Source organism: Pipistrellus hanaki (assembly GCF_964339955.1).
Source record: "Pipistrellus hanaki genome assembly, chromosome: 12".
Taxonomy (NCBI): Eukaryota; Metazoa; Chordata; class Mammalia; order Chiroptera; family Vespertilionidae; genus Pipistrellus; species Pipistrellus hanaki.
In genome coordinates, this window is record NC_140514.1 from 13,409,670 (window position 1) to 13,431,135 (window position 21,466).

General features: G+C 48.0%; 1 protein-coding gene across 1 annotated transcript in view; it reads left to right on the plus strand.

The window, feature by feature from the left end:
* ALK (ALK receptor tyrosine kinase) overlaps window positions 1-21,466 on the plus strand; it is a gene marked incomplete at its 5' end in the record, with an annotated part of 534,776 nt that overhangs the window by 440,994 nt on the left and 72,316 nt on the right. Inside the window, 3 exons of the mRNA XM_084900171.1 lie at window positions 7,014-7,145; window positions 7,842-7,942; window positions 20,876-21,045. Coding sequence (XP_084756297.1) covers window positions 7,014-7,145; window positions 7,842-7,942; window positions 20,876-21,045 — 403 coding nt within the window. The remainder of the gene's footprint in view (window positions 1-7,013; window positions 7,146-7,841; window positions 7,943-20,875; window positions 21,046-21,466) is intronic.

Sequence of the window (21,466 nt, forward strand, 5' to 3'; positions counted from 1 at the left end):
ATTTGTGTCTCATCTCAGGGGCAACTTTCAAAAGCTGCACAGTCTTCAAGAGACTAAGATCTGTGGAGTGATAAAACTGTGGTCCAGAAACAGCATGAAAATTAAGAACCAAACAAGATCTTATAAGTTATGCCCTCAATATCCTTGTACACAGAGGACATGTTCAGACGAATGCCCAGCTCTGTAACATGACTTTGAAGCCTGGACTTCCCTCACTTTTCAATCCTCATCTTTCATCACCCACTGCCTCTCTCATCCTCCCACACTCCCATGTACCCCAGGTCCGGCCATATCAGACTACTTCTCAGCTCCCTCAAACCTCCGTGGCTTTGTGTGTGTGGTATCCCTTGCCCAGAATGCCCTATCCCTTCTCAAGTCCCACCTGCTCCTTCAAGACCCCCCTCAGGAGTTGATTTTTCTGGGAAACCTCCAGTCACCAACCCCACAGGACAGTTGGTCCTTCTTTCTCTGGGCCTCCTGTCCCAACTCGGTGTATCTTCCACCCACCATAGCATCCATTATTTTTTAACAGCTTTTTTTCTTTTTAGCTATAGTTCATACTAGTATACCATACAACCCACTTACTTAAAGTATGCAAGCCAGGGTTTTTTAGCATAGTCATGGTTGTGCAACCATCACTATTAGTTTTAGAACATTTTTAATCACTCCACAAAGAAACTCCTAGAAATATTTCCTGACTTTCCCCCAACTATGCCCCCTCCCCTAGCCATAAGCAGCCATAATCTACCTTCTGTTTCTATAGATTTGCCTATTCTGGGCACTTCATATAAATAGAATCATCCAATATGTGGTTGGTCTTTTGTGATTAATTTCTTCACTTAGCATAATGTTTCCAAGGGCAGCCCAAGCGTCAGTGTTTATCAGTCCTTTGTGTATGGTTATTGCCAAATAATATTTCATTGTACAGATAACCACAGTTAGTTTAGCCTTTCATCGGTTGATGGGCACTTGGGTTGTTCCCACTTTGGTGCTATTATGAATAATGTTGCTATGGACATTTATGTGCAAGTTATGTAGACAGATGTTTTTATTTTTCTTGGGTATATACCTAAGAGTAGAATTGCTGAGTCATATGATAACTCTATATTTAACAGTTTGAGGAACTGCCAAGCTGTTTTCAAAGTGCTGCGCCATCTTACATTCCCACCAGTAATGTATAACAGTTCTAGTTTCTCCACATCCTTGCCAACATTTATTATTATCTGCCTTTCTGTTTTAGCCATCTTAGAGGGTGCACATCTATTACATTTCAATGAGGGTGGTTTCCATGTTTCTCTTCCTCTCTGTGGGCAGATGGGGTTTGGTACTCTTCCCTGTACCAATATTTCACGTGATTCCTGGCACAACTGACACTTTGTTCATTAAAATGAATAAATGAGTTGGAAAACTTGAGCTCCATAGAGGAAAACAAGTTGCTGAGGCCTCATTGGTAGTTAGTAGCAGCATTAAACTCCCAGCCCAGTGCTCACTCCACTTCAGTACAGCGTCCTCAGTAGCTATTTGGCTAGGAGTAAACACTAGAGGTTTTTACATTTTCCCCAGGGAAACTGAAAACACAGAACACATATAATGTGAGCTAGAAAAGATGCTGGATCCTGGAGCAGAGATGAAAACATAGCACCTGCCCTCAAGCTGAAACTCCAACATGGGGCAGGAGAGGAAACAACAGAACAGGGTTGGGAAGCAGCAGCAGGTGTGTGCCTGGGTGCTGGGGGCCCAGATACAGCAGCCAATGCTCGCCTCCAAGACACCAGCCCCGTGATACCGGCCTGCAAAACAGCTTTAAAAAGTTAAGAGTGTTTCCCAGGTCATCTGGAGGACAGACTTTCCCTTGAGGGGAAGCGGTTTTATTTATTCTCTTATAAATGAAGCAATAAAGAAATCCATTTTTCAACTTAAAAACTACCTTTTATGCAAAACTTTTGAGGGAAGTTTTCCAATAATGGTGGGATTGCGGTTGTTTAGATCAGCCCAGTAAGGAGTTGCAGGTAGGGGGCCTCGTCTGCCCACATGGTCTGGCTCCTGGCCTGTCTCGCAGACTTTCACTCTGCATGTGGCCCAAATGAACTTAGCCACCAAGCTGCCCAGGCTGAGGCCTCTGTGTGTCTCTAGTTATTGGTCTCTGCAGTATTTCCAGCAATGCCTCTGAGCTGTGTGATTTTGCTTTTGCCCTTTTTTTTTTTTTTTTTTTTTTTTAAGTTTTTTTATGCCCACTTCCCAGCAGGGACGCAGGTCAGGCAGGGCCTGCCCTGATTTACAATTGGGAAAATGAAACCACAGAGAAGGTAATTGATTTGTTGGGGTCACACAGCATGTCAGGAGCAGAGCCATGATTAGAGCATTGAGCCTGCGGGATCTGCCCATTACTGTGAGCTGAGGGCATTTTCCCACCATTCAGGGACTTGCCATTAACAAGTTTCCAGGACTAACTCCAAGCTGGAGGGCAGCCTCGCTGCAGGCCTGAGGGCAGGCACCTGGGGCCCTGTGGCCTTTCCAGCTACACTTGAGCAGCTGCTCTGACCAGCTGTCAAATGACAGCTCCACACTGGAGAGTACCCCCACCAAGGTCTTAGCTACAGAAATCGGTTGCTAGGAAGAAAAGTTCAATCCAGAAGGAGGGTTATTTCAATCTTTTTGCCACTCTGATCTTTACAGTACCATTAGCCACCATCATTCTCCTTGATTTGTGCCCCACTCTCTGTGGGATATTTGCTGTCTTCCCTATCACATTGACTGGTGTTGATTCTGGAAACCAACCCCATGAAGATAGCAACAGCAGTAATAATATCGGCTAACATTTATTGACCATTACTATGTCCTGGGAGCTGTTCCAACCACTTTGCATATATCAACTTATTTCACCCTTACAACAATCCTATGTGATGCCATTACACCCACCTTAGAGATGAGGAACCTGAAGTCCAATGTCAAACTTTTAGCCAGTGGCTGAGCAGTGATTCAGACTCAGTCTGACTCCAAAGCCCACACTCTGAACCGGCACAAGCCAAACTCTTGTTCTGTGAGTTTCTAGCAGCTGGTTCTGCCGAGCACAACCCTAGCTATATTTCCACCCAGGAAGAAGGGACTAGGAAAAGGTTAGGGAAGTAAGTTGGGGGTAAGATCATTCATCCCCACCTCTGGGCCTCAATTTCCTCATCTGTAATATGAGTTGGAACATGATGCCCATTGATGTGTTATGTGTCCATGTCCAATGCTCTTGACTTCACCTGATCCTTCCCAGGTAGTCTGGAACCTATTAGAATGTTTTCTCTGAGCAGGCGCTCACCTACTGGGGATGTCCAGATCTTCTAAGGAACCCCCACAAGCGTCGCCAATCTTGGTCCAGGGTAGTCAACCAAGCCTGGCCATGGTTGGAATTTGAAGGGAGAAGTGGGCTCTATCCCACCAATTCAGCCTCAAATCCACGCTCTCCCCAAAAGGAATTCCCTCACCTGTTGGGGCTTCACTCGATTCTCAGACTCAACCCCAAGCAATATCTCTGTCTGAGATAAGTGGGGACCTGACATGGAGGAGGCAGCATTGCCCTTGTCCTTCTCCATCCAGTCGCCAACCTGTCCATTCACACCAGGTCCTCCACATCCATCCTTCTTCTCTCATTCCACTTAAACATTACTGATTCAAGTGAGACATCCAGGATGCTATCACCCATTGAAGGGTGTCTTTGAGGGCCCCTGGGTGTTGAGCAGTGGCCCTCATGGCACGTGGCTCCCCAGGAAAGCATGAGGTGTTCTCGCTTCATCCCCTGGATAAGTCATTGACTCACCAGGTATTTGCAAGCAGCTCACTCCCCCTCCGTGTGCTTAATAATCTCATCTATTTAGTAGGGATACTTTTCCTGTCAGGCAAAACAGGTTTTTTTATGTTTCTTTATTGTAAAATAAAACATGTTGGTTGTAAAATATTTGAAAAATCTAGAGAAGTACACAGAAGAAAATAACTATCACCCATAATCCTCCCTCTCAGACATTCAGAGATAACCATAATATTTTGATGTATTTCTTCTAACATTTTCCCCCATGACTCTATATTTTCAAGGAAATGTATAACGCATATTTATCAAAAATGTTAACCGAGTTGTCACACAGGAAGGAAAAGAAGTGGTGCCATTTGGCCTGGAGTTTGTACTTGGCAGTTTCTACCGCTGTTGCTGAGGTCACATCTCCGTGACTCCACAAATCTGTCTCTCTTAGAGTGGAATCAGGTGTCATAATTGCCAATGTTGCGGGATTGATTGACCCACACACAGCCCTACCTGCCATCCGGCCAATGAAATATTTGGCTGCAGCCCAAGGAGAGGGTGGGGTAGAGCAGTGCCGCACAGACATTAGGAATTTTTAAAAAACAGATTCCAATTCTGGGGATGGTGTTGGCGTGTGGGACCCGATATTCCACACTTCTCAGTTTCACAGGTGATGCGGATGCGGCTGGTCCCTGGACCACATTTTGAGTGACAGGGGGTAGAGGACTGAATTCACTCCCATTTCATCAGCAACTAAGTATGGTGATCCTACAGTGTGCCAAGCACTGCTCAGGTGCCTGAGGTGGATGAGAGGAGAAAGGGATGGTCAGAGGAGGAGTTGACATTAGACCCAACCCTGTGTGCCAACGTTGTGCTCAGCAATTGGCCTTAGTGGCAATTTCCCAAACGCGGTCTAATTCACCAAGGACCTCTGCTCTGATGCCCATGCCCCTCAGCTTCCTTAGGAGTGGCTTCTTGCTGAACACACAGCCCCACGTGTTTGCAGTAGTGGACATTCTCTTATCCCCTCCCCACCCACCCTTTGAGGTCTCAGTTATCACATCAATTGTCCAGTGACCAAGTCTGCCTACCTCCTGAAGAGAACGGGGCTGCCAGTCCCAGATCACCCTGCATCCTGTGCCAAGTTAGAACAAGGTGGGCTAGAAGGTGGACAGCGCCATTGGCTGTCCTCACTCCTGCACAGGTGGAAGGCACAGGTGTCTCCAGAAAAGCAGCTGAGAGACTGTCTCTGCCTCCGGGTAGCGTGGGCTGTTGTAGTGCACCCCCTGGTGAGCTCCCCTGCCCAGGGGAGAAGGATGATGAATAAGGCCACCACCGCTGGTATTTGCTCAACCCTGTCTGTTTATAAAATGTTCCCACACTCTCTCTTCCATTTTGTCCTCAAAACAGCCCTGTGACATAGACACTACTATTACCCCATCTTGCAGAGGGAGCTGGGGCTGAGGAAGAAAGTGCTTGCCTGAGGTCGCACAGTAGGCAACAGAGAGGCTAGGCTAGAGCTCACGGGGCACACTCCAGGGCTGTTGAGGTATCAGCACCCATGAATCAAGATCTCCCCCTCGCCTCCTGAAAGGGTGAGGAGAGGGTGAGATGCCCTGCAGGCCCCAGCTCACCCCTGCCTCCTCCTCCTAACGGAAGCCCATCACCTGCTAGCATCTTCCATTGTCGTACCCGGTTAAACACGCTTGTAAAGGACGCTCCCCGGAAGGTCACCAGTTAGTTTTTGCAGAAGAAGTGGATATGGGATCCCTTGAGGGGGGCATAAAAATAAAACAGAAAGATCTCCTTAGCTGTTGGATTTTTAATCAGAGGAACATGCAGGGCTTGGGGAAATGACTTCTTCAGGGGGGTATAAATGGGAAGAGATGTCCAAGTCGTGACAGCCTGTTTTAATTTATAATGCTGCCTCTGTGTGAAATGCACAGAGAATCGGGGGGAAATGAGCAATAATTCACGAAGGTGCTGTCACAGCCAGGAAGCGTCAGGGCCCTCTGTGCTAGCCTGCCACTGCCAGGAAGGCGAGACGGAGGAGGGACAGTGCCGTGGTTCAGTCTCTCTTGCACAGTACGTAGCCATGCCAGGGTCGGCTGGGAGCTGTCACCACAGCCTGCGATGCCCACTCAGGGCTGAGCACCTTCCCTGCAGCCGTTCTCTCAGTCAGCTGTAGAGCATAAGCCCTCTCTAACCTTCTTCCCTGCCCTCCTCCCTCTGTGGGCAGCGGCGAAATATATGAAGCTTATGTGGTCTATGAAGCTTACTGTGGCCTCTTCAATGGGGTCTGAGGTCAGTCTGATGCAGAGAAAAGGATAATGGGGCTATTTATGCTGAACCAACAGATGCTGTAAAGAGGCTCCAGTAACTGGGATTGCTTGGTCAGGATAGGCGAGGTTCTGCTGCAGTAATAAACCATCCCACATTTCAGGGTTGGGTGAGGGGCTCTGCTCCGTAGGGTCTCTCTGAGACGCAGGCTGGCAGGGACTCCACCTCATACAGCAGCATCCCCAGGAACAGGAAGTGTCCGTGGCCCCTCAGCAGGGGAAAGGAGACTGAAGAATTGCACAGAGCTTTCCGCAGCCTCCATCCAGGAGAGGCACACATCCCTTCTGCCCACATTGCATTGGCCAGAACTGCTCATGTGGCTTCACTTTACTGCAAGGGGCTTGGGAAATGGGAGCAAAAAGGAAGTTCTGAGCAAGTGTGTCTCTGCACACAGGTGATTTGAGGGAACCAAACCAATTCCAGGCCAACACTGCCCCTGCTGCTGTTATATTCATGCCTTTGGCTGAGCTTCAGGAGTGTACTCCAGTGAGCACACATGGGCTTCTCCCTGGGTCACGTACTTTGTGGGTCTGTGTAGATTTAGAAATAGAAAAGCTAGGTTCCAGTCCCAGCTGGAGTACCTGCTGGCTAGGTGACCTTGGTCAGGTTGCTCTGCATCTCTGAGCCTCTGCTTTGTCATGTCTAAAACTGGGTCAACAATAACCATTGTTGTGGAGCTATTGCTATTACGTTTTTTCTGAAGATTAGAAAATCGTAAACAGCACATGTACAAGTTGGGGATTGGGGCCTCTCTTCATCACGATCAGTATCATCAGCCATCAAGGGAGCTGTTATTAGTGAGGACAGTGTGGTCACCTGGCGAATTATACTTGGCTTGGCATAGTTTGCATCCAGCTTCCAGGAAATGCCTGTCCCTGTGCTCTCTCTGCAGGTAAGCTCCCTGCTGGATTCTACTGCAGCTTCGAGGATGGCTTCTGTGGCTGGTCCCAAGGAACACTCTCACCCCACGCGCCCCAGTGGCAGGTCAAGACCCTAAAGGAGGCCCGGTTCCAGGACCGCCAAGGTACTGCCACTCCTCTCCTCCCCCCTGGTGCCCCCCCCCCCAGCCAGATGAGAGACTTAGGGCACTGCCCAGGGCAGCTGGACCTTGTCTCACCCTGCAGAGCAAGCCTGGGTGGGTGGGTGGCTGTCCTGAGCTTGCCCTGGGGTGCTCCACATTGTGTCAGCTTAGAATTAGGCCTAGGTAGATGTCACCTTTTGTTCCTTAAAATGAGAGCCTTGCTGAAGTGTTCGCTGAAATGTAAAAATAGCAGCAACAGTAATAATCCATTCATTCGACAAGTATGTGTTGAGACCTACTGTGTGGCAGGCCCATTACTCATTGAGAGGTAAGGAAGTGTAGCTCTCTTTATGACGGGGTGCTGAGGCGATGGGGCTGGGGGCAGGGCACTTCAAGCCGTTCCTGGCCTCTGGGTTGAAGCTGGTGGTCCTTAAGAGACAGAGATGCAGAAGCTCAGCTCTATGATGCTAGGACATCATGGGCCCTTGGGAATGAAGACTTTTGCAAGCCACGTTCTGGGTCAGTAACAAGCAGGCTGTCTTATCCACTGGGGGCAGCAGAGAGCCACTACCTCAAAGATATTCTGAGGCCAGAGGAGATGTTCCCATGAACCCCTGCGCTTACTAATCCCATACTGTACCCTCGGGCCCTTCAGTGCGTGATGATGGTGCAGCTTTGACTCTTCTCCTCTCTGCCCAGGCCACGCCCTGTTGCTCAACACCACCGAGGTGCCCACTCCTGCAAGCGCTGCAGTGACCAGCACCACGTTCCCCGCACCGATGAAGAACTCTCCGTGCGAGGCAAGTCTCCATGTTCCTCTGTTCTCCGACTTCTCCTCCCACACTCTCCCCTCTGCATTTCCAGGCGAACCCAAACAGGGAGCAAAGTGGCCTGAGGTCAGGCTGCTTGTTCTCCTGGACGGAGGGCAGTAGAGCCACTTTCGCCATCTTCCAGGTAGAGAGAGCCCACTGACGTGGTGAGGTCCCACCTGCAGAGAACCTCACCTCAAACGCCATCCTCAGCAGCCCTGAGCCTCTGCAGTGGGCTCTTGATTTAAGCAAACCGGGGAAATATTTCTGAGGCATCACAGGGGAGGGTAACAGTGATTTACAAAAGTCTTCCTACAGAGTCCTTTTTAAAAATAGCAATCTCTTGTTATGCATTTCAGGTGATAGAGCCTCAGAAATTTGATTTACATAGATTTCAGTAAGACATCAGAGGCATTCAGGGCGGTACCTTGAGAGTCACTCACCCAAACGGTTCTTCTAGCTCACATGTGTCAAACACAAGGCCCGCGGGCCAAATCCAGCCCGCCAGGCCTTGCAATGTGGCCCGCACCACGCTGTCATCACTGCACTCCGCTGTCAGTTTATGACATTGTCAGTTTATGACTGTTCAGTAAACCATTCGGCCCTCGATTTAGGCTGGATTTTAGATTTTGGCCCCTTCTCTGATTGAGTTCGACACCCCTATTCTAGCTGTTACCTCTCAGGGTGAGGATGGAGGGAGTGGCGCCATGTTTTTTAGCATAAGGTCATGTTCTCCAGGGTCCAAGAAATGTGCTTAGAACACGGTCCCAGTCAGGTTCCACCCCTGATTGTTGAACTGTTTATTTGGGCAGCTAATAACCTCTCAGGACCTCAGTTTCTTCATCTGGAAGGTGGAGACAGTAAGGGTGCCTACCCCAAGGAGGTGAGAATTAAATAGTGTGTGCAAAGGGCTAGCATCTGGCACAGGTTAAGCATGACAAGAGTTAGCCCACCGTGCCCGGCACCCTGTATAAACACACGACATACGGATGGGGCAGAGAAAGAGGACTTGAGCCCAAAATCAAACTCTCCGCTCTGGGCTCTGGGAAGACGGGGCCCTGACTGCACTTCTTTGCTCCCTCGTGCCCCCCCCCCCCCCCCCAATCAATACCTTGCACACAGTGAAAAGCCTATGGTCGATCCTCTCTTTCTGGAAACTTACAGGAGAAATTCCTTGCTGGCTTGTTTCAGGAATAGCTAGTATTAAGGTGACCAGACCTCCCGCCTTTGGCGGGACAGTCCCGATTTTTAACAATTTGTCCCACGTCCTGCTTTTAAAAAGTCCTGACTTTTTGAAAGAATGCATGACAAGCTAGAGAACGGCAGGAGAACGGGAAGGGAATATACGGTTTTCGGTGGCCATGTCAATGGTGTCCCACTTTACCAATGTTAAAATCTGGTCACCTTAACTAGTTGCCCTCTGACTAATTTGTTTCCCTTCCAGTTGTGGCCTTTGTGACACTGAGAGCTTTGCTTCCTCTCTGCTGGCTGGTAGAATCCCGGGAGCTGCGGCTCTGACCCGCAGCTTCCCTGCCCAGGGGTGCAGGCAAACGCTAGCCTTCCAGGCTTTGTGTGAACTGAAACTTCACAGGCATAAATCAAATGCGAACGGAGAAGATATAGGAATGCATTTTTTTAATCAGAAGAAAGGTCAAATTAAACCCAAGGCTCCCCTCTCCGTGAACACACAGGGCTCGGGGATGTGTTGTTTGCAGCAGCCTCACTCCTGGTCCCAGTTTATAACCACATCCGCCCCGCCTTTCCCACCCTTTCTAGTTTATGGTATCTGACTAGATTTTTTATGTATCTCTGCGAGCTACCTTAAATCCTTTTGGGAAGAAGTCAGGGCACAAATAAATAGATCCATTATGCTCAATTGTATCTGAGAAGCCGCGCTTTCTGATGCAGATGGTGGCCTTACACAGCCATCGTCATCGCTGGTATCTCTCAGGTGCCTCGGAGCAGGTGCCTGGAAAGGAAGGCTCCTTAGGAGGAAATCTAAATGCGGAGAGACGGTGGCCCGCTGGGAGGCGAGGGGATCCTTAAAAGCATTTGATCTTTAAATCTGCTCTTCACTGGGTGTAATAGAGCCTGATTTTAGAAAAAGAAATGTCGAGGTGAAAATGATATTTTCCTAACGCTTCATCATCTCTCTAATAACCTTTGGGTTGATCAATAGCTTAAATGGGTGTTTTTGTTTTACTGCCCTGTTTTCTTTTTCCTCCGGCCACACTCTGGGCTCTTTCTGCTGGTTCCTGCCCTTTTCCAGCAGGTGGCTCAGCAGGAGTAATGGAGGGGAGGCGGCGAGCCGTCCCTCAGCTCACGTTGTTTCAGCCTCTCAGACATTCATCCAGGACTGACGGGTCTTTGAATCCGCAGCTCTGGGGAAGTGTTTTCATCAGAAAGAATAAATAACCAACACAGAAATATCCATTTTCAGGTTTGTAAGCCTGCCCCCTTATTTCACCCAAATCCTAAATGCAGACGCAGGGACTTGATGTTCTCCTGGATATGCTGAACATTAGTGACAGGAAACGGATGTTGCGTTGTTGTGTGAGACGGTGTGAGCTTAACCCTGCAGACCTACAGGGGCCTCTGTTGGCTGCGGGGCCCTGGTGCAGGAGGGCGGATGCCAGAGAGAGCCATGGACGGCCTCCAATGAGTCAGGCCCAAAGGGCTGGCAGCTAGCCTAGATGGGCTCCAGGGCTGACACCCACCACCCCACGTCTGCTCCAAGCCCAGAGCAGGCTGGTCCGTGCGGCCTCTGGGGAGCTGAAGTGCTTGCAGAATATCACAAAGTGCTTTCTCAAGAAACCCCACAGTCCTCAGTGGATTCCACAGGGGAACGGGTGTCACCTTCAGTGCAGTTCCATGGAAATCTACATACGTGTTTCTCCAGTTGCAGTCACTTGTAACCTGTAGTGAATGCAGAGTCTTAGGCCCCACCCTGGGCTCCCGGAATGGCATCACTGAGCAGAACCCAGACTCCGCATTTTCAAACCCCACCTCCGTGATGCGGGTGTAAACTGAAGCTTGAGAGCAATTGGCCAAAAGTGTCCTTGCCAACATGACTGGAATTTATTCTGAGCCCACGCTGAGAGTTTTCCTCCAGGGCCTGTGGCTCCAAAGTGTGCCATGTGATTTGCCTTTTAGAATGATACGTCAGAGAAGGAATTAGAAATGACAGGGTAGGGGGCAGAGCCAGTGAGACAGGGGCGCTAGGAGAGCACCATCAGAGCCCACAGGGAGCCAGGTCAGGAGCCCACCGATGATGGAGACATAGCCAGGGTGTGCCTTTGTGGTACCAGCCACCTTCCAGGACATTCCCGAAGCATGCCAGCTCTGGGCTCCTCCGGGTGCCTCCGACCATGCCTCTCGCTGTGCTGGCCTTGGTGCGGGCCCTGCCTCCTCACCGCTCTGCACAGTTGCATCGGGGGCATGAATATTTAAAGTCCTCTGCCCAGCCCAGCCGTAAATGAGAGCTTTGTGGGGTTGTTGTCCCCCCTATTCCCCAATAGCTGTTCTCTGTGGGAAACTGGGGAGACACCTACAATATATTCAGATTTTCTTTTCTTTTTATGTTTGTTCTGCTGAACTCCAGTTCAAATAATTAAAGTTGCCACCGGGGAGGGAAGCCTTGCAGCGGCTGTTATGTGTCGCTTGCTGTCAGACCTGCTTGCGTCCCCTTGGCTGGAAGACACAGGGGGATGTGTCTGGCATTGCAGCTGCCAGTAATAAAGAGGCCCCGAGAGTGGCAGGGCCGTCTGGCCCCGCCCCCTGCCTTTCACACATCCTGGAAGGCTGAATGTCTCCACAAACCCCCGTGTGGTTTGAGGTTGTATTTTATTTGAATAGCCTGCCTGTGACTGGAATATTTTAAGCCGTGTTCTCAGGACAGAACAAGGTCTGGGATGGGAGGGGGGAATTGGGCTTCCCTCATTCTTTTTCCCAAAACAAAAAAAAAACCATGGAGCAGCTTTCCTCCTATGAGCTGCAGGAATGAAAGGACCCAGGAAGTGTGGGACGAGGCCCACTGGACTGCGGGGAGACCCTAGGGCAGGGCAGTCCCCAGTGCTGGTTGTCTGACCCTCCCAGAGTGGCAGCCACCCTGTCCTCTCTTTACACACATGGGTTTACACATAGACCACACACACACACACACACACACACACACACACGGGATACGGGATACGGGATACGGGATCCTGGGACATGGCCGGGCCTCCTTTCTGCCCCTGACATCAGCCCTATGGTGGTAAAAGGATAGCTTTAATTAGCCACTCAGGGCAGCAGGTGGCCAGCGGGCTCCTCCATGGCACCATGGACTTCCTGGCCTGCGGGGAAGGAGGCCTCCCCTCACTGTCACTAAAACCAGCAGATGTGGCCCAAAGGGATGTGGGAGGGGAGGCTGGCACCTGGACCACCCTCGGGCATCCGTACCCCCTGCTCACAGCCCTCCTGAGGAGCCCCTGTGGGAGGATCCTGCCTGTGACTATGCACAGCTGGCCAGCAGGGCAGCCACGCATCCCTAGGACACAAGAGCATCTCCCCTTTCCCAGGGGACCCCCTACGAATGGGGCAGCAGCAATAAATGAGGGGGCAAGAGAGAATGGAGAGGAAGACTAGAAAGAAGTCACCAAGGCAGGGAGGGAGCCTGGGAAGTAACCAGAGCAGGTCACGTGCCCCGTTTCAGAAGCCCAGATGGGGTGCTCCTGCACCAGTACCTCTCTCTGTGTGACCTCACTCCCCCCACCACCACACCACTATTAAGCCCATGCATAGCATGTTTGGCTGCCCCACCCACACCGTATGAGTCCCTGAACTGATGCTGGTATGAGACTCCAGGGGGCCTTAATTCTGGCAGCCACTCACCCCAGTGATAGGGCCGTCATTTCAGAGGGCCTTAGGCTGGGGCCTAAAATTGTGCCTCCACATCAGAGGGAAGGAGCAGGGCCAGGAGTGCTTCCTGAGGCATTTTCTAAATGGCTTTCCTGAAGCCCCGCTGCATGAGTAGGAGACTTGGGACCCCACTTTCAGAAGAGAAGCTAACGACGGCCATGTCATGCACCTGTAATAGCATCACTGCTGCAAGGATGCCCTATGCACACACCAAAGACTGCAGGGACTGGCTGTCCTCCACACAGCCACCTGTGAGGTGATTGAAATCCTCCCCGAGGACCAGGTGATGCCCGAGCATGCAGAACCCGGACTCAAACCTGAACCCCACACTTCAAAGGTACCTGCTCAGAGGTTTTCTCTGCGGAGTCAGCAGGCAGAAGCCTCAGACGAAAAGGCTGGGCAGCTGCAGGCATGGACCAGAGGCAGCACAGGAGGTGGCTGGCTTGGATGGGCACACAGATGCCTGGCAGGAGGGTGAAGGAGGGGAGGTTGGGTACAGAGGGTCCTCAGTCAGGTGGTGAGCCAGCAAGTCGTCATTTCAAACCCACATGTGGCCAGCCAGGCTGGAGACAGACCGCAGGAACCTGGGATCTCTTTAGATGCAGCACAAAAGTTAAGAATAATAGGTCCTGGTCTCTAGGTGTCTTAGGAGTCACTCAGCTGCATTACATTAAAAATAAATTTCAAATTCTTGCCGAAACCGGTTTGGCTCAATGGATAGAGCATCGGCTTGGGGACTGAAGGCACCCTGGTTCGATTCCGGTCAAGGGCATGTACCTTGGTTGTGGGCATATCACCAGTAGGAGGAGTGCAAGAGGCAGCTGGTCAACGACTCTCTCTCATCGATGTTTCTAGCTCTCTATCTCTCTCCCTTCCTCTCTGTACAAAAATCAATAAAAATATGTTTAAAAATAAAATAAAATAAAAAATAAATTTCAAATTCTTAACCAGAGCCTTCCAACACCTTCCCTCTTTGCACCACGAGGAAAAAGAAGCCTTCCCTTAGTCAGGGGGCTGAGGGTAGGGACCCTTCATAACTGTTCAGCTGACATAGGTAGCATTTTTAATCTATTACTCGCTTGTTATGTGGCTGGCACTGTGCTAAGTATTTCATTTACTTTATCTCATTACCGCAACAGACCTGTGAGAGACTGTTACACTCATTCACTGATGCGGAACCTGCTGCTTACAACGCTTTCGTGACTTGTCCAAGGTCACCTTGCTAGTGAGAGGCAGGGCCAGGACTGAAGCCAGGTTTGTCCAACTCCAGAGTCAGATCTGCACACACTCTAAGGTCATTGAACTTCACCAAGGTCACCTGAGTTTGAATCCCAGCTCTGCCACCTATGAGCCATAAGACCTCACGCACTGCCTCTCACTGGGGATGGTAATACCTGTTTTCCTGACAAGGATCAAACAAAAATGTGCAGACTACAAACTCTACAATATGTTATGAATTTCCAGGATTATTATTATCCCTCTTCTTAATTTGCACAGGCATGAAGGAGTGAGTGCAGACATAAAGTCAGGCATTGTGTGTTCTTCTTTCTCCTCTGGGTCAATCAGCACTGGGCAGGCAGGTTGGGAGCCCAGCAGACAGGAGGATGTGCCTGATGAAGCCATGTAATCAATAATCATTTTAATTAATTAATTAATCGATTGGGCAGCCCCACAGTTGTGAGCATGACCCTGGTTCAGAGTGAGAGCTAACAAGGAGACTCCTCATTGATTCTCCAGGATCCACCAAGTGTGGCCCCGCTGGGATTTCTGAGCCCGGCGAGTTCTCACCTCAGTTCCTGGAGCTGGGACGCTGCTGGATCCCAGCATCCCCTCACCTCTTATTGTGATGCGGTTGACGCTGCTGGGACTCATGCTAATGGGCTAAAGTAATCAACAGCCATTGTAATTGCAGTTGGACATAATTAATTTAAAACCTTTGAGCCATTCAAAATTAATACCTCTGCCATTACATGATGAGACAAATGAAGAATTACTGTCAGGGCTCTGGGTGTGAATAAAACCCTCCGGGCACTTGGCAGAGTTTTGGATCCCCTTCAAAACCTGCGTGTTAACGTGGACCCTCGTGGCCCCCACTGGGGACTGAGATAACATATTCAGGTGGCCCAGATACAGAGGGACCTTGCGGAAAACACAGACTCTCCCCAGCCATCAAATAATAAACATTCCCCGGGTGCCTGGAGTCCCTTCTCTTTCCAATGGCTGTCTGGACAATAGTTTCCCAGCCAGAGGATTACAAAGCTACTTCACTGCATCGACCCCATTATACACAGAGAAACTGAGGCACAGATGAGGCTGGTAGCCCAAGGTCATGCCATTACAATGTAACTCAAAGGAAAATACCATCTTTTTCTTCCCATAAGACTGGAAAGATAACTTTCTGGTGAACCTGGGAGATAAAACACTGGACTGAAATGTTGAATACAGTATCCTTCATCCTGCCTTATTGTTTTGTGTGAGCTGTTTATCTCTAACATGGGATTCCCTGATATTCTTTCCAATGCAGGAGAAAGGAACCAACCTTGAGCAAAAGTATTTGCTACGCAGAGCAGTGGGCTCCCATAATCTTGGTAAAGTCTCCCAGTAACTCTACAAGGAGAGTATGATTGGCCCCATTTTACAGATGAAACCTGAGGCTCATATATGATGACAGGGCGGCTTTTTCTGATTTCAAAAATCTGTCCTCAGCACTCCCACTTCATTCCCCCGAGGCTCCACCTCCCTTGGTCTTCCTGGAAAGCCCTCAGTTCAGGCAGAGGACCCGAGCCTCCCTGAAGTGGGCGGTAGCACCCTCTCTTTTCCCACTTTCCAACAACATCGCATTCCTCCCTTGCTGCTTTTTTTAATATAATGTTTATTGTGTGTGTGTGTTTTTTCTGATTACAAAAGTGCTCTGTTTTTATTATAGAACATTAGGAAAATACAGGAAAGAATGAAGAAGAAAATGGAAATTGCCCACAGTCTTACTCCCCAAAGATAGCCTCTGTTTCCACATTGCTACATTTCCTTCCAGAAAAAAAAAAAAAAAAATGCAGATCTGAGCAGAGTGAGAGATAAAGGTTTATACATGCACTATCACACCACATAAGCCTTTTGTGTCTTCTTTCTTCATATCATCTTTTTTCTACATCAATATGATTCTTCATAAACATGATTTTAATAGCAGTGTGCCCTAAATTTATTGTATTGTTTTTGTTCCAGTTGTCAAAAATAATATATGCTCATTATAAAAAAAATTTTCAAAAAGACCAAAGGGAAAAACATATCTGTAACACCATAACCTCACCAGCCGGGGATCCCACGGTTATTATTTTTATACAAAGCCTTCACATTCTCTTGCTGTGTTTTTACGACGGGGGCATGTGGATGCCCCTGCATGGGTGTTCTCTGACTTCACTGCAATGCCTCAGAGACAAGGAGGCCTGGGATGCTGTCTTCAAAAGGATCTCAGTCTTTTAAGTCTCCTACCTGGCCAGGAATCCAGCAGTTCTTAAGCCTCTGTAATTGCAAGTATTTGCCAGCATATTTGATTTGCTCGTTATCAAAACTCCGCATCTGGCCTGCTTCTTGCTGCGTTGGGTTGATTTTTTCATTCTGCTATTTATAGCCAGAGAGTTACTTTTTCCAGGTGAATTAGGAGGTGGTAATACAAGAACACCAGGTTTTGTAGCGAGTCGGTGCTCAGTGAAGTTAGGAAGGGGCCATGTTGAAATCAAGGACCTTTTAAAAGTACAAGTTCACACCCAGGCACATAGACCTGTGGCATCTTAGGTGGGGAAGGATTTTGAACCTCCATTCAAAAGCTTGGATGTCCCTGACGACAACCCAGTCCCAGTCATTTGGCAATGATGAGATGTGGGGAATATCTCGAGCAATATCCACCATCCGCCCCAAGCAAGCACATCTTTGGGCATCTCTGTCTGTTAAGAAATGTTCCCTTGTGTGGAAGTGAAATACACACTAGAATCCACCCTTGGTTTTGTCTCAACTGTGGAAACTCATGCAGCCCTTCAGACATTCACAGAAAGGTAGCACCCGCCCCCTTGTAGCATTTCCTGCATTTGGGGTTGCATGCACCGTGGACATTACCTGATACCTTTGATTCTCTTTTGTCCAACTTCAGCCTAAATTCCATGCTGATATGTTTTCTTGTGGGCTCAAGAGGTTGTTGTGAAGTTGCCACAAGGTATGCATAGCAAACAGGAGGCATGTTCTAGACATAAAATTGCTGTAATTGCCTCTGGGGTGGGAGGGAGGGCCATGAGAGAATAATTACATCAGGCCCAGCCACAATGCAGCTCTGCTTTACATGCAGAACTTTAATTAATGAAACGACAAACACTGGTGGCACATAATTGGAAAGTCTATCAGGCCCACCGAGAGGGAGGGAGCAAAGTCCTGGTGAAAGAGCCGGCTGGAGCCAGAGATAGAATTGCTGGGGGCGTGCTCCTGGCCTTGTCTTTTTCCACTTGTCTCATTTGCTGCCTGCATATAAAAGAGTTTATTAGTCCAAAACTGCCATTTATAACATATCTATTAGTGCGTATAGAAGGATCAAAAGTTTTACTGTTATAGGCCCCAATAAGTGTTATTTATCATAAATATTATTTAGCACTAGAGGCCCAGTGCATAAAATTCGTGGGGGGAGAGGGGAAGTGGTCCTTCAGCCCTACTTGCACCCTCTCACAATCCAGGATGCTTGCCTGCCAGCCTTCCTGATTGCCCCTAACCACTCTGACTGTCTGATTGCCCTAACTGCCTCTGCCTGCCTGCCTGATCACCCCTAACTACCTCTGCCTCAGCCATGCCACCACAGCTTCCTCCAGAAGGACATCTGGAATGATGTCCGGAAAGTCGTTTGGCTATCCTGTCTAATTAACACTTTTATTATTATAGATAGTTACTTTGCTCCAAGCTGTAAGGACCTGCTTGTCATAGAGATAGAAAAGTTTTAATTTTTATTCTTAATTATGGCAATTAATTAACACAGATGGCCACCAAAAAGGTGACTTACCAAAGAGTGTATAGCAAACAGTTCTGTTAAGTCCTCTTCCACGAAAATAGTGCATGTTGTGCATTGTATCTGCCTGGCTACATAAAAGAGTGAAGTTTCTGTCTGTCTTTGCAATCATATGAGCGAATTGTCTGAGAACCCAGCCCAGCCTGGATTGGTGCTCACAGAATAATAGAGGTCTTTTTTTTTTTCTTTTCTTTTTTCTTTGCTCCATTGGTGGAGATATCCTAGAAGTTACAGGATATCTTCCTTCTAATTTTTCCTTGACACTCTGATTTTTCTTATGTCTCTCACCTTTGCTTTCCCTCCATCCCCCACCCACAACAGTAACTTGCTCCAGGCTCACTTTGCTCCAGTGTCTAAGAGATCATGCAACTACGTTTCCCAGCATTCCTGGTGCTCCCAGTTCTCTGGGCTTCCGTTTCTGGTCCAGGGACTGCCACCAGAACTACAATTCCCAGAATTCCTGGTTCCTCACCACACTCTTGCTTTCTGCTTCTGGTCCAGGGGCTGCAGAAACCAAAAGGACTGGGAACTCCAGCCTGCTCTCCCACTCTGCTCTCCAGTGAGGCTTGGTGTCCTAGCGACCCAGGATGCCAAACCTTCCCACTCACTCTCGAGCCAACTCTGTGGCTCTGGCCAGCACGGCCATCTTTGTCATGTCAATTTGCATATTCCCTTCTTATTGGCTGTGGGCACCACCATCTTTATCCTGAAGTGACAGTTAATTTGCATATTACTCTATTATTATATAGGATTGGTATAAGATTTCCCATATTTGTGTGAATACTCTTGTTTTATGTATATTTACACATACACACACATACACATATATGACTATTCATTGTTTGGCAGAAACAATGGTTATAAATGGTTTAAAATCCACTATCTCCCTAGTTCCCCCAATATGAGGACATTTCTGAGAGGAGGTCTTGTTAAAGAATAAATTCTGATTGAACAGGTAGGGCCTGAGAGCCAGAATTTCTAAGAAGCTCCCAGGTCATGCAGCACTGCTGGTCCCCAGACCACACTTTGAGCAACAAGGGTCTAGAAAACATTCACAATACACCCAAAAGATTTAAGTGCCTATCACCACAATATATCAGATGTATACAGCAAAACAGATATGGTAGAAAGAACATAGAACACAGTGTGATATTCAGATCTGCAGCATATGGACTTAGTGACCATGGGTGACTCACTCCACCTGTTGAAGCTTTAGTTTCCATATCTGAAAAAGGGTATGACAATACCTCTCTCTACTTATTGTGAGTATAAAAAGAGATACAATGCACATATACACAAGTGCCTAACACAGCTCTCTCCTATTCAATAAGCATGTAATTATTTTATCTTATAGGCCACCCTAATAGAAATTGGTCTTATTAAGATCAAATTCCAAGGGTGTTTTTGTTCTAGGCACCAAACTGACCCAGGTCTACCTGGCATAGGTTTCTACACATAATGATATCAAAGGGATTCATTAATCTATGAAAATAGAAGTCATTGAGAGGGACTGTAGCCTGTGATCTGCTCTGGGAACCACAGATAGTTGCTCTCTATTTATTTAGATACAAGTAACTCATAAGGGATATTTGGCAAGAATTGACATCAGTCCTCTAGTTCTTCTAATTAAGAAACTGGTGAGAGCCATCCACTGTGGGTCCAAGAGGAGAGTGCAGATCCTGTTTGCATTCTCAGGTCACAGCTGCTCACCCAGCCCAGGGGTCTCTCACTCTCAGGGTTATTCTCATTTTTTACTCAGAGGTGATGTGGCAGCCACATGCAGGCCTTCTGATGGGGGTCGTGTCCTCCCCTATAGGAAAAACACTCTTTCTGCACCTTGGCAATGGTGGGCACATTTTAAGCCATTTTTTTTTACTTATTAAGAATTTCCTCTCACTCCAAGTCCAAGATGAAAATGGGCTCCTCACTGAGAAGGCCAGGCTCCTTTCTGCACTAAGTGGCCCCGTCTCCCCAGTGGTCTCAACTGAGGCTGCACTTTAGAATGATCTGGAGAGATTTGAAAAACTGCTGATGCTCCAGGACCTGCCCGAGGCCAATTAAATCAGAATCTCTGGGGTGAAGCCATAGTTGATGAGAACTCCAGCTCGCATTAGACACATTTTACCTTGCTTTCCACAATAGCCATTTGTTATGACAGGATGTGAACAGAAATATGTGGGGCAATGCTATGCTGTAATTGTCCTAACTTTTAAGTGTTTATAGATTGTTTCTATCAAACATACAACCTCTATTACTTTAAACACAGAGACCAGAGAGCTTGTTTATAGTATACACTGCCTCTGGGCATGACTGAACTTAAACTTTCTTAGAAATATTAGTTATATTTCCTTTTCATGTGTCTAGGAAACAAATTCATAGAAACCTTTCAAAAATACATACTGAATACATATGATTGCGGCTTCCTTTTGGCAGAGTGGGCATTCTCATCCTGAAAAACAACCATTTTAAAAGATCTAAATTTGTCTCACCATTGCCTACCAGCGGTCACAGGTAGTAAGTCATAGGGTCTTCAGTTGGATAACATGTGACATGGAACCCTTTAAATAAGATTGTCAGTGTGTTCAGGGGAGAAATAAAAATCTATAATACCCACATCATTGAAAGAAGTTGAGTCCAAATTTACTAGCCCAAGGTCACAAAGTGAATTGGGGCCACAGACAAGAATGTTTGGGTCCTCTTTAGGAAGTTCATTGACCTTGTTGACTTTGATATCACCTCAGAGGAAGAATCTTGTGAATTTAGGATGATGACATCTATCTGAACAAAGTTCCAAAATGGCCCATTGATTGCCCCTGCCCAGCTCCTTGAATCTTAAGTAAAGGCCTTTGAGACAGGGAGTAAGATCAAGTACAGGGCATCCGGCTCACCTCACTGAGTCTCTGCAATGTCCTTAGGGTTGAGAGTTTCAGAAAGAGGCCCTGAAGTTCTTTTAACACCGTGTCCTTTGGCTCTTCTCTCCCTCGCAGCTCCGGATGTCCTGGCTCATCCAGGGAGTCTTGCGGGGAAACGTCTCCTTGGTGCTGGTGGAGAACAGAACCGGGAAGGAGCAGAGCAGGATGGTCTGGCATGTTGCCACAAATGAAGGCCTGAGCCTGTGGCAGTGGATGGTGCTGCCCCTCCTTGACGTAGCTGACAGGTGGGCCTCTTGCCATCCCGTTACTCCCTTTCTCTCTATCAGCCAAAATGCAGAGGAGGCATGTCTTTCTTCCCCTATTCTCTCTATCCAAGACACACATCCAGATGTGCACATACACATGTACACACAAACGTGTGCAAACACACACATGCACACACACACACAAACACACAGGAGCGTGCATACTTTCTGCAGGCTTACAGAAAGTTTCTCTGAGGGATGTAAGTGCTGATGAGTATTCACCTCCCACATCTCTGGCCTGGCCTGATTGGCTGCCTCCTATAAAATGTCACCCCCAAATAATAATCAGGCTTTATGTGTATACAGCATTTTCTCTTACTTAATGCATTTTTTTTCTTACTTTCCCATTTGACTATTTATTCCTTAATTAACAACAACAAAACCTGCCATGCAGGGAGGG